Source organism: Pelmatolapia mariae, linkage group LG10_11, assembly GCF_036321145.2.
Source record: "Pelmatolapia mariae isolate MD_Pm_ZW linkage group LG10_11, Pm_UMD_F_2, whole genome shotgun sequence".
In the NCBI taxonomy this organism is placed as follows: domain Eukaryota; kingdom Metazoa; phylum Chordata; class Actinopteri; order Cichliformes; family Cichlidae; genus Pelmatolapia; species Pelmatolapia mariae.
The window spans coordinates 3,597,747-3,610,737 of record NC_086236.1 but is presented as its reverse complement, the minus strand read 5'-3'; the positions used below and the strand labels follow the sequence as shown (position 1 = coordinate 3,610,737).

The window sequence follows — 12,991 nt, the reverse complement described above, 5'->3', positions numbered from 1 at the left end:
TCCACTCAAACACTGTTTTTATCCCCACTCGCTCTCTGTGTGAAAGCTTCTTCAGCAGCAGGAGGAGGAGGAGGGGGATAGGAGAAAGGCTGGGTGTGTAGGGGGGTGGTCCCTGTCGCTCATCACAATAGGAGGAAACCGACCCGCCACATTCCACAGGCGGTGGTGACGCATCGCCTGGAGGTTTCCGGGGCAACCTCTTGACCTTAAAGCGCCTTGGCTGACATTAAATATTAAAAATCCCACGTGGACTCATAACAACCACGTTACCGTGTCATATTCTCCACTTCACAGTCCTGCTGCGCATGAACTGATCTCAGGACATCAACCAGAGGAAAGCTGGGACTTTTTTAATAAATGCCCACTGAAGACTCATTTTATTTTTTATATTATTCCTAATCGACATCTTTAGAAAGCAATTTATAATTTAATTTTGAAATTATATTAACTATATGGAAATCGATGGAAATGAAGGATGCGCCTCCATCTGAGCTGTATTTGTATTTATAGCTTTGTCAGCTTGTCCCCTGCTCTCAGCCTCGCTGTGTGTGCACTTCCTCGCACAGAGTGGAGCAGACTCGTCTTCAAAGTAAAAGTCGTGCTTTACTGCTGAAACTGACACATTTCAAAAAGCCGCAACTTTTACTTTGAAGGTCTCCATTTACAGTTTGCATCACTCTTAGTTTCACAACTGCTTCATCAGCGGCAACCTGCTAGTAAGCAAGGCACAGAGGTCTTTGTCTCAGTACGTGTACCTCTATATCAGGGGTCGGCAACCCTAGGCACGCGTGCCACAGCTGGCACGCGAAGGGTTAACTGATAGCACGACCATAGCTGGACTGGCCATCGGGCATACCGGGCATTTGTTCGTTGGGCTGATGATTTTTTATTTTATTTTTGTAACGGTATAAACAATGAAAGGTGGTGGATTGGCCAGATGCTGGCCGGTGTGTAAAATAACTCAGTTGTTTGGTGGTGGCTATGGCGGAGCTTCCACAGATTCAGTAACATTAGCAAGTGGTGGAGGCCAGCAGGTGGATGAGAGAAAGGGGAGGCAGGAGGAGAGACCCGAGGTGGGCCGGTCTGAGTGTCAGGTGAACTGAACTTCAGGTAAGAAGTTCTGACCTGCAGTCTATCTGGGTCAGATATAAACCAAGTTTAGGTGGAGTTTATTTTCGTTGTGCTGACTTTTTACAGTCAGTTACAATAACTCGTACTGCGTACTAGCTAGCATGCTATGATGTTACTGATAGTGAACTTTATTCTATTCATAAGGTTAGTTCGTAGAGTTGCCAACCGTCCCGTAAAAAGACGGAATCGTCTCGTATTCAGAGAAAATATTACGCGTTTCGTATTGAGCTGAAAAGGAACACAGTTTGTCCCGGACTTCAGCTACAATGAAAAAGACACAAAGCTGGATTTATTCTGTCGTTACGCTGCACAGCTGCCTCTTCTTCTCTCATCCTTCCCCCTCTCTCTCCTGTTGCTACTTCAATCATGAAACTGATCAATGATCAGCTGATCAGCTTTTCTCTCTTGTTTGTTTATCGCCCACTTTGCGCCAGAAAGAGGAAACCAGCGGATGTCGCGCTAAACAACAGCAGCACGTTTAAGCTTGATAAGCTGTTGTTAGAATTTATTTAACCTCCTAGGACCTGGCGTCCACATATGTAGACCTCACATTTTGGGATATCTAGACCAAAATAATACATTTTGCTCTCCAAGGGCCTGATATCCAGTTACGAGGACATTATAGTGCCACTGTTCTATTGAAATTTAAAACGAATGTCCTCCTATGTGGATCTCATTTCTCTCAGAAAGAAAAATCAGGTAAAAAAATAAATAAATCTGGAAATTCTTTGTTTTTACATTCATCAGGTTCCAACGTGCCCAAATATCAAAGAGATATTAAAAATAATATTAATTTCTAGTATCAGCTGATGTTTGCTGGAGCCACAGCTGTAAAAGCTGCTGGTCATGAACTGTTTCTGAGAGACAAATAACACCAGGATCCTTTTCTAAGTAGCTGACAGCTGGTAACTGTGCAGGGGCGGCTCTAGCAAAGTTTTGCCAGGGGGGCCAGGTAGGGCATTAACAGGGAGAGGGGGGCACAAAGAAATGCTTTCTTATTCTCATTTAAAATGTCTGGCTGTTATTAAATAATTATCTGAAGCTTACAACCAAAGTTTTTATCTGACGTAAAATGTATAGAAATCATGCATATACCAACAAGACAGTGTATATCACTGTCACAGCAGTGTCTGTTTTCATTCAAAGGCTTTATGGCTTTAATACCTGGTGGGCCGGTCTTGCACGACACGCAGTGAATTAATCTGAGGAGGTGCATTAAAAAACATAAATGGCCGCGCCAGCGGTGCACATCGCAAATTAGCTCGCATAGACACATTAGTTGTGCCGCTTCTTAATGACGGTATCTTAGCTAACAACCCCAACTACCAGATTCAACTTGTAATTGGCTAAAAATAGCTTTCCACATTCCGACACTTCAAATGCTTCAGGAGCTGTCCGCTCAGCGCAGCATCAGCACCACGGAAATACACGGATACATCCGTAGACTTGAGACAGAATTCACAATGCGTTTTTGGGACTTTCAGGTGTATGGACCAATGTTTTCTTTTCTGATCAAACCAGAAATCTTTAATGAGCAGCTAGATTTGTCTCGCATTAACTGGCTGAGTTAAGGCCAGTTAATGCAACATCGAAGCAGCTGGAATCCACAGCTGTGCGTGTTCATGGAGCTGCATTTTCACCTGCTGGACATCACTACCTGACAAGTTTAACTGTCTTCAGAACATTGCAGAGGCCTTATTGACAGTATTTGGCTCTACATATCTGTGTGAGCAGATTTCTCTCACATGAAGAGTGTCCTCAGGTAGCCGTCTGAATGCTGGACACTTGGAGACCTGTGTCTCTGAGTGGGAGACCAGAGATCACATTAACATGTGTATTAAAACTCTAAGCATATATGAGTAGATCTTTCTAAGCATAAATGACAATCAACAATACAAATCTAACACATGCCATATCGGCTCAGTTCATTTTTCTTATCATTGTTGTGAGGAGACCATAAATAGCAAATGCATTTTCTATTGTACAGTTCATTTGCTGTTATGGAGTTCTTGTTACTGATGAAAAGTGTCTTTTTTTGTTTCAAAATAGCTGATAACTATTCGTTCATAGATGCCAACATCTGTGAACAAATATGATTCTATAAAGTGGTTCTATATAGTGTGTAACTATTGCTAATGCAATCATATGGCACATTGACTTCTGAGGAAATTTTAGATGGCACTTGTCATCAGAAAGGTTGCCTACCCCTGCTCTATATGATCATGTTTCCGCTCTCCAACCAGTTTTGATCGTTGCCTCGCCAAATGGTCGCTAAGCGCTCACTGTGTGGCTTAAGTTTCTATTTCCCATGTCTGTGAGTCTGCAAGGGTCCGAGTGATGTAAATTTGACCATCAGACAGCGGGCACAGGGGTTTATATGGATGCCATGTGCCTGTTTTTGGTGGTCGCGCACACTTGTCCACAGGCAGACTTCACAGAAGTACAACCGGAATGACCGAGTGTAATCAAGGCTGTAATGACAACTTCTATCTTAAGTGCAACAAAAGCTTCCAAACAAGTGTTTGGCACATAAGAGCTCGAGCGAGCGGGACAGAAGCCGAGGGTCAGCTGTGATTTTCAGTCACGTCGACACGCTCAAAAAGTAAAAGCTGCTGAGTGAAAAAACTCCACACTGTTCGTCCTTTTAATGCCAACTTCCTCCGTCCTGTTTCAGATCTCCTGCTGCTGACGTAAGCTGAACAGATCCACACCCGATCCAGCTGGAGTCAGAACCCAAACACTGGATCGTGTCCATAGTTTCTGCTTCTTTGTACTAACAGTACTGATCTTTTTATATATAATTCACAATGTTCACCACATTTGGTGAATGGATAACTAAACGTGAATAATTTCAAAACATAGAGTAAACTGAATATTAATCTGTTTTTTTATGGTTTATATTTTCAGAGATGTTGACTTGTTAGCCACAACTTAAAGTGAGTTTGACCCTCCTGGCTCACGTCATCCAAATATGAGAAGCTGAAAATCCACATCCATAAATGATCCTGCCCCTCGTTTTCCTCACTTTACCGGGGAAACTAAAAAGGTTTCATTTTGTTTAGATACGGAAACTCAAACACATCATCGCAGTGTGCCAATTATCAGTCGACAAAAAGCCTGTGTGTGTGTGTGTGTGTGATAAAAGCATTTGGATGTGTCTGTGTGCTAAGCTTTGTCCAGACAAACACACAGATGTATGAAATCCGTCCTCGCTGATTCCGAGGCTTGTCCCTGGCGTTTCTTCTCAGCGTTCCCTCGTTATGTCGTGACTGCAGATAAACTCGGAGTCGGCTCACTGCTGAAGGCAGAAACTGAACTGGGTCCTTTTTCAGCTGATGAATAATGAAAGGAGCCCGGAGAAGACCCCCTCAGCTCAGCTCTAAATTTAGCCGGGGAAGATGGAGAGGCTGCTGATCCCAGAGAGCCAGCTGTCCGACCGGCGGGTTGCTCGGGTATCCCATTATTTGATTCCTCTCTCTCTCTCTCTGTTTCCTCCCACCAGCTAAATCCTATCCTCTGATCATCGAGCCGAGGGGAGTCGCTAACATAAACCCGTCGCTCTCCGTCACAGTTTCCCTTCACAGTGGAGGACCAGCTGGCAGTGGCGGCGACGGCCTTCGTTTCACCGTCAGTCAATCAAATGGTGCTTGTAGTGCTTCTCGCATGCTTCACTGCATCAGTGCTCAAACCGCCTGCAACGGCCGAGGGAGCAGATCAAAAACAAGCCACAGTGAGCGTAAACAAGCGTGCCGATAATACCTCAACAATGAGACGTGTTCAGTCACGTGTGTTTGGACCGTTAGTGTCCAAAAATCAACAAAAACTAATTCCAGCACACTTTAAGAAATCCTTACACGCCACAGCGTGAAGGCGAACACCTTGGGTACGTGTGTTCACGTGTTTTTACTTTAGATGACAGGAAAATTTAAAAAAGGCAACTTTCTCCTGAGTGGGATCCCCAAGATGACCATATTAGGGATATCCTCTCTCTATGACATCATACAGATCCAAGAGTAGAAAAAAAATTGTCTGAAGCGGAGTGTTTCGATCAGGCTCGCAGGGGCCTGGAGCTGGAAGAGGAAACCTGTTGTCACACAGCTCACCTGCAGGGCTGCCAGTCATCCATGTGGACTGACAGCAGGCTGCCTGTTAATCGGTCTGCATGCTGGTTTCTACTTCAGACCAGTCGAGCATTACTGAGCTAAATATCCATTTACAGGGCGCTTCTGAGCGTGGAAATCACGCAAGATTACACATTTAATGCACCGCTGCCATTAGAGAAGCAGTAAACTGTTATTTTCTTTGCACTTACAGATTTTAAAACTACATCCTGTGAGCTTGGGCGTAAGCGGCAGGATTCAGAGGGGATAATGCTGGAGTGTTAAATGCACCAATTACAGGACTTTTAGCATCACATGAAAGGATGCACATTTTGGAGCTCACACGAGACTCAAAGAAGAAGCAAAAAAGTCATTCTGGTGACGTTCTGGTCAAAAATGAATTTGCAGTCTAACAAAAGTGGTTGAAAACCTGATACAAGTACGTACACCCCCCCCCCCCCCGCTCAGGTTTCACATACCAAGGTAAACACTGAGCCGAGCCTCGGCGCTCTGCTGATGCAAACTGACAAAACGAGTGGCAGAGTGCAAACACACAGGGCGGCGAGCTGCATAGCTGAGCGGTGAGTCAGGCGGCGTGCAAATTCCTCAGGTTGAGTTATGAGGCTTCAAACCAGTTCATAGCTGCTCAAGGTCCAACTGTAAAACACCCTCACCACATCACAGCCATAAAGCTCCACCGACAGATAACCGGTGGATTCATTACCGAGACGGCCTGCCCCGTGTCGCCCACCTCATACCTGCGTTATCTGACCAATAACATTCCTTTGTTCTGATGAAACAGGTTCAGGGCCAGCAGCAGAGACCTGACGCGGCAGTCTGGACAGTTTATAAGCACTTTTCTCATTCTTTGAGTCTCGCGGTGTAAAACCTCCCGCTGAGAGCGAGGAAACCTTTGACTGTACAAGAAGAAGAGCAGATGATACGTTTGAATTTGGACTCAACATCTCTATCATCCAAACCTGTACGCCGACTAAAGCTGCAGACGTTGGGCTGTGGAGCCCGCTGCCCTCAATAGATGGGTTTCGCTTCCCAACAGATGACCCAGTTTTGTGAAAAATGCATTTTTGCTTTTAAAGGTCAGTGAAAACCCGTGTCGACCAGTTTACCGCCCCAGAAAAGCAGGTGCTGCGTTCAAACTTTGGGCGTCTGCAGAAGACTCGAGGTCTGCATCGTCCAAACTCTGACCTCATCGTGTCCTTCAAGGTACTCAAACTGATTAAAAACCGTTTCTTTATAAGGGAAAGCAACATAATTCAAAATGAATCAAATGACATCCAAACATTTTTCAGCGTAGTTTGAATCCACGAGGACAAAATGACACATGTGTAACCACATCTGTGTTTTTAACCCTGTCAGACACTCAACATCCCGGGTACACTGAGCCGCTTTAACGTCACCCAACATCAGCTGCAGGGTTTTTTTTATACATTAAAACAGCCATCTTTATTATATTTCCCTTTACAGAATCATTTATTATATTACAGTCACATTTTTAAGTTGACATTTTACTGTATTTTTAGCATTTTACTTATTTATTCCATTTATTTGAGCTCTAAATGGAGTAAAACTAACGATCACTCAAAAATGATTTTTTTTTATCCAATTGATTAATTTTGTCTTCTGAGTTATTCTCCTTTTAATTATTTCAACTTAATTAATTCTTCTCAAGCCACAGTTTTGTTATTAGTTGGATATATGTTGCATATATACGTGTATCTTGAACATCTGGCCATCAGAAAATGCGGATTTTGACTGAATTTTCAGCTTTAATGATGACTAAAGACCTCGCACCGTTAAATGTTGAAAACCGAGACCAGAATCAGGATGAGTGCCCATGGATGAGGATGAGTTTGTGTGTTTAGTCTGGGACGTGTTTGTTTATGTTAAAATAAAAATCTAAAACAGAAATCCTGGTTCTGTGTTTTTTACTTGTTTTCTTCCTCTCGTTTCTTCCTTTCATTCGGACTGAAGTTCTGCATAAACTGCTGCATGCTGAGCGAGCTTTAGAGCCCAAGGCCACCATTAAAATGGGACTGCACAACTCACAAATAGATAGCCTTGTTAATTAACAAAGAGCAGTTTTTATAGCTTCAGAATCAGGCCATAACAGAGCAGGAGGAAAGCACAGTGACAGAAAATAACAAATATTCCTGCACAGCTGCAGCTGGACTCCATATTCAAATACAGAGCATCAGATAAGCTGCCGCTCTCGCTTTAAATACAGGACGAGTGTAAGAGATGCTCCGAGTGTGGAAATCAGACTCGCTGTCCGTCTTCATTCCTGACTACAATGGGAGGATTTTCACATGACTGCAGCCTTCAAACCACCTCGTCCCCGAGTTTCCTTTACGAGAAACGATGCTGTAATCCAGAGCAAACATCGATGAGCGCATGAAGCGATACGGGAATGAGGGGGAAACCTGTTCGACGCTGCAGGAGTAAAAACAAACAGCGGAGAGTTCGTCCTTCCATTTGTGGGTCAGCCTTTAAGTTCACACGGTGCACATTTCTGCTGTCAGGCGAACGCACGTCTGACAGCGGGAAACGTTCCACCTTCGTTTCCTCTCCGTGTGAAGAAGTCAAAACACGTCATCTTCCAGGTGTTTGAACTCATCTCAACAAGCTACACCCAACACACAAACACATCCTGTTCCAAAGTTTCACACCATGAAGCCACGCACGAACGCCGCGGGGCCTGAGGGCTCACGCTGGGTCTTTCCCAGAAGCATCAATCAGACACGTTAACCAAAATTAAGCCTTTAAAGCCGCCGCCAAGCTGAAAGTCCCTGAGCCCTCGGTGCCACTGTTACCTACACATGTACACTCGGTACTCATTCAGAGGGTTTGCTTACATTTGTTTACTTTTCCCCCAAACTGCTTCTGTATGTTCTCTAAATCTTCCAGGCTTTAAGCTTCTTTCTTTAACTCAAGTCGTCCAAAGTTAATCATGAACAAGACGGAGGCAGGTGAAGGAGGAACTGGGTGACCTCCATCTAAAGAAGAAAGAGTGGGAAGCAGGGGTTTCTAATTATTTCATAACTGATGTAATTTTACAACATGAAAACCAACTCTTTAGACGAAGGAGGAGGAGGAGGAGGAGAAATGGCTCTGTGAAAGCTTTTCTTTCTGCACCAGTCCGACCAAACTAAAACCTTCTCATGCTTTGCTGAATAATAAGTCATGAGAGTCGCTGGTTACGCATTAAAACCAGCACGGAGCGGCGGTTAGATCCCGGTTTACAGTTTGCAGGGCCTCGCGCTGCACTTTGACCCCGTGCACCTTGGCAGGCAGTGAAAGGGATTTCAGATGAATCGGGCCTTTTGGTTGGCGGCTCTGCGAGCGCTCGGCCCCTCACGTTGTGTGTTTCAGGAATGCGCCTGTGTTGTTTTTTGTGGGGGGTTTTTAATTCAGGACTTTTGTTTTCTTCTTTCTGCACTTTTAAGACTGTTGAGTGTAAAACAACCAGAGGAGAAATTCTCCATTCCACCTTAAAACACACCAGCGGCTGTGTGTTTGTTATCTCACCAGCAGCCCAAATAAGTGGAGGCCGACAACCGACGGTACGCTGACACCTGCAACAAATCCTTACTTACTCTGCTGATTACACCTCATCTTGTTTTAATAAAAACATAAAAACCTGAAGATTTAAAAAAATAAAAAAATTCCCAGCTGGTAACTTCGATCGCCTCCCGGCAGTTATTTTATAGACCGTGAGCTGACTTTGCCCCGTGTGATCAGTCTGGTTTTGTTCAAATTGTTGTTGGGGGTTTTTTAGCATAACTGCTCAAAATGACATGAAAGTGTCACCAGATCAATGTTTCTCACACTCGGATCTCTCTGGGAATCTACCACAAGCCGTCGGGCAGCTACACCACCCGTGAATAAAGACCTGGATGGGAACTTTCACATCAGCAGAGATCCATCTACAGGACAGGCAGCTAACTGTGGTGACCTCCACCAATGTTTTTTATGTTTTTTACTGCCATTTCTTGTTCTGCTAAGATGAAGGCATGAAGTGATTCATGGGGATTCTAAATTATCACCTTATGTTGGACCTCTGACCTCTTCTTCAAGCTCAAATAAGGTCAAACCTCCATAAAATACCATGTCACATTTGACCTCTGACCTCACTTTTATATTTCCCACCTGCCTTTCCTTCAAGTTGACCTCATTGTGTTTTAAAGTAAGAGAAAGAGAGTGAGCTGCTTAGTATATATCACAAGCTCAGGTTCTTCATGTCCAGTTATTTAAAACTCCATGTTTGTGTAATCAAAGTAAACATCTGTCATGCTGCCCTTCTCTGATTTTTACTGCACTACAAACTTCTTAAAGTTCATTTAAAAAGAACAAAGAAAACAAAGTGAATGTGTAAAAAAATACAGCGCTGTTCCCTTCAAAGCAAACGCCGCCCACAGAGCGAGAGGGTTGGTGGTGGTTTGCGCTCTCAGAGTGCTTCTTGTTTATTAGCTGTTATTTATTAGGCCGGTATGCGATTGGTTTGGCTTGTCTGTCTGGTTATTTACGTGCAGGACATCTAAAGATTGCCAGAAAATGTTTTCGAACTGTTTTATTCACCAGGGCTTTTACTGAAACATAGCAGACATTCCTGGAATATCACATGCTTGGAAATTGTGGGAAAAATGTGAAGATTTCTGTTTAAATGCGTTAAAACAGACTTCTGACGAATCAAGAACCATGCAGAGTCAGCCCCCTCACCCCAGAGGCATTTTCCGAGTCCGTTTACTTACAGGAAACTTTATCAGAGGTTTGGAATTATTCTCGGAGTCAAATGTTCTTGATTAAGAAAAACAGGCAGACGTTCAAAGATGGAATCATCCTCTTTTTAATCTGACAGCTGGAAGCACGACCACTTCTTGGACACAACGTGGTCAAATAAACTCAAAGCGGAGCTCAGCAGCAGTCAGAATACTCTTACTGATGATGGCCGCTGGCTCTTCTGCTTTCTTGTAGTTCTAACTGGAAAATGTAGAAATCGGGAGTCAAACGCAGCAACCAAAGTAAACCAAACACACTGGGGGGAAAGAATCCAGGTTCTGTCACCCGGAAAAGAAAAAAAAAAACAACCCTTGAGATTTCCAGACATTAGGCATAAAGGGATTTGGTGTCAAAGTCTGAGGGGTCTTAAGTGACTGGTAAGACTGAAAAACCCTGTGAAAACCCACCCTCCCCTCTGCGCTGTGGCAATCTGAACATGTGAGGCTTTGTCACGCTCGCCTCTTTAAGCCTATTACACTAATGGTTTCTACGAGAGAGGAGAAAAGAACAGGTAACACACCTCCACGCCTGACAGCAGGAATGTAAACTAGCAAACAAGAAAGCACCTCTGGCATCCTGAGCTGTGAGATACCCAAGGTTTTATGACAGGTTAACAAACTGAACGAGGCTTTCTGCTCTGTGACACACTCAGCTCGAGGTTCCCATCCTCAGATTATTCCCGAGAGAAGGAATGATTCCTCACGCAGAGGTAAACTGGTATTTGGAGTGAGTTATTTGGAGGAACCTCACTGGACTGGCTGTTCATTACTGACCCGTTTAATCATTAGCGAGATATCAAAAATCATCTACTACAAACACAAAATGACAAACCATCCAGAAGCCAAAAATAATAACGTTGCTAAAAAGTTATTTAAGAGCAGTCTAGGTGGTCTGATTAAACATTAATAAATGAACATGTTCAGGCTGCCAAGAGCTCAAAATACTTCACTAGCTTCCAGCTGCCTCACGACAGCAATAAAAGCACGATTACAGGGTAAAAATGAGTTTTTCCCATACTTATCATATATATACATAAAATGCATTCACTCTAATTTACAGATAATAATTCATACAGGTGACTGGCTTTCACTTCAATTAATTAATTACTGTGCACACCTGTGAGGCTGATTCATCAGGTAGCCATCACCTTCTGTTTCACCCACCATGACTCCAGCAGCCACCCATTTCATTCACGCCTCAGTCACACCAGCTGGAGACTACCCGGCAACCACCGGTTGCTAGGGAATAACAAGTATTCCACCATCCAGCTGTGAGTAGTTGCTGTGAAACCGACTGGTCAGTGTTTCCCTGGTAACCAGCAGTCGCTAGGGAAAAATAAAGTATTCCCGACCAGTTGGCGAGTAGTTTTGGGAGGTTCTATGCAATTGCTTGGTGAGTGTTTGCAAATGAGTGGGCGTCCTCCAAGAAAACTGCAGGTGATCAAAGCAACCTGTGAGCAACCAAAGCAATCCCAAGGAGGATTTTGGTGCAGCACCCTCTTTGCGACTAATTTAAAACCAGGCAACAACCAGCAACCACTCTCCAACCAATCAGAGGTTTGCTGGTGGCGGTCTCTAGCCGTTGGTCAGCCACTGGGCAACTCTTTTATTGGAAGGATCATACCAACTCTCCTCCATCACCTGCTACCACTGATTTTACTATGATGTCTTATCAAATAACAACCTGCCAGAAAACTGGGAACAAGGTCCCTAAAATCAGGCATTACTGGGATCAGTGTGACTGGCTTTTACCTGCGACAGTTCCATAAACAAAAGCGCCTCTTCAGCAGGTTTAAATATTGCACATTAAATCCATATCAAGGTACTTCAGTGCAAACATGGTGTGGAACTCTGTGTTGACTTCATGAACAGACAACGATGTTTGGCCTAAAAGGCTCACACCTCCTCGTTTACCGCATGAATGGAGCCTTTAACACATCATGTATTTATCACATGTATGTGCTTTGACTATCTGCCAGAGGTCAAAGGTCGACGGCACCTGTCCTCACGCAGTCCTACCTGTCTCTGGGGTCGATCCAGCTCGTGCACTGGTTAATGTGGTCAATGTAGTAAACTTTGCCATCAAAGTCTCTGGCTTCCTCCCAACCGTCAGGTAGTGGCAACTCCTTCCTCGGCATGTCAGGCGAGTCTCCATGTAATGAACTCCTCTCTACTCAGAATCATCGCGAAGAGATACCATCATCATCATCACCATCACAGTCAGCCTCTACATCTGCAGTTAGTCCCCAAATTCAGAGTCTGGCTGGATTAGGCCATGGTAACAATCCATAATAATCCTCAGATTAACAATCAGACCCTGAACAGGAGGAGGAGGAGGAAGGGGGTAAAACAAACTGTTTCATTAGGCTGCACTTGTGCAACAATTCATCCCGGTTTGAGAGCCTCAAAGCATCCGTAACGTAAACACAGCAGCTGGAGGAGTGTCCAGGACGGTCTGGAGTTTCCCAGATCCGCGGGCAAACTTTGAGGCGGCCTGGAAGAACTTTTTCGGGATGATTATCCACGCTCCGCCGAACACGGACGGGGTCCTGCTGCCGCCGGTGGTACTGCTGCTCGGGTTTAACGGAAACACACGGGGAGCCCCGTAGAAACCTCCAGATTAACAAAGCGCAGACTTAGAAAAGGGTGGAGCAGCAGCCAAAACGTCCTCGCGTTCCCTTAAAACACCCCCAAACCCGCAGAGCTGGGGCTCGGCTCCTCTCCGTGCCTACAGGCCACCATGTTTAGCCGCAGTAACCGACGCTAGCCTCCAGCCTGCGGGACAGGGAACAGTCCGCCCGCCGCTTGGAGAAAGGAGAAAAGTACCGGGAGAATTCACAGCCGTTAAAATCCGCTAAATAGCCGAAGAACTTCTCTGTTATCCCGTAAAAATCCTCCGGTGAAAGCTGGGCAGAGGGAGGCTGCAGCAGTGGCAGCGGCGGCGGTAAAGTCTTCTTCGGTCCC

General features: G+C 44.7%; 1 protein-coding gene across 1 annotated transcript in view; it reads right to left on the bottom strand.

Moving 5' to 3' along the window:
- wwc1 (WW and C2 domain containing 1) overlaps nt 1–12,991 on the bottom strand; it is a 51,130-nt gene extending 38,139 nt beyond the window's left edge. The window contains exon 1 of the mRNA XM_063485047.1: nt 12,047–12,991. Coding sequence (XP_063341117.1) covers nt 12,047–12,165 — 119 coding nt within the window. The 5' untranslated portion in view covers nt 12,166–12,991. The remainder of the gene's footprint in view (nt 1–12,046) is intronic.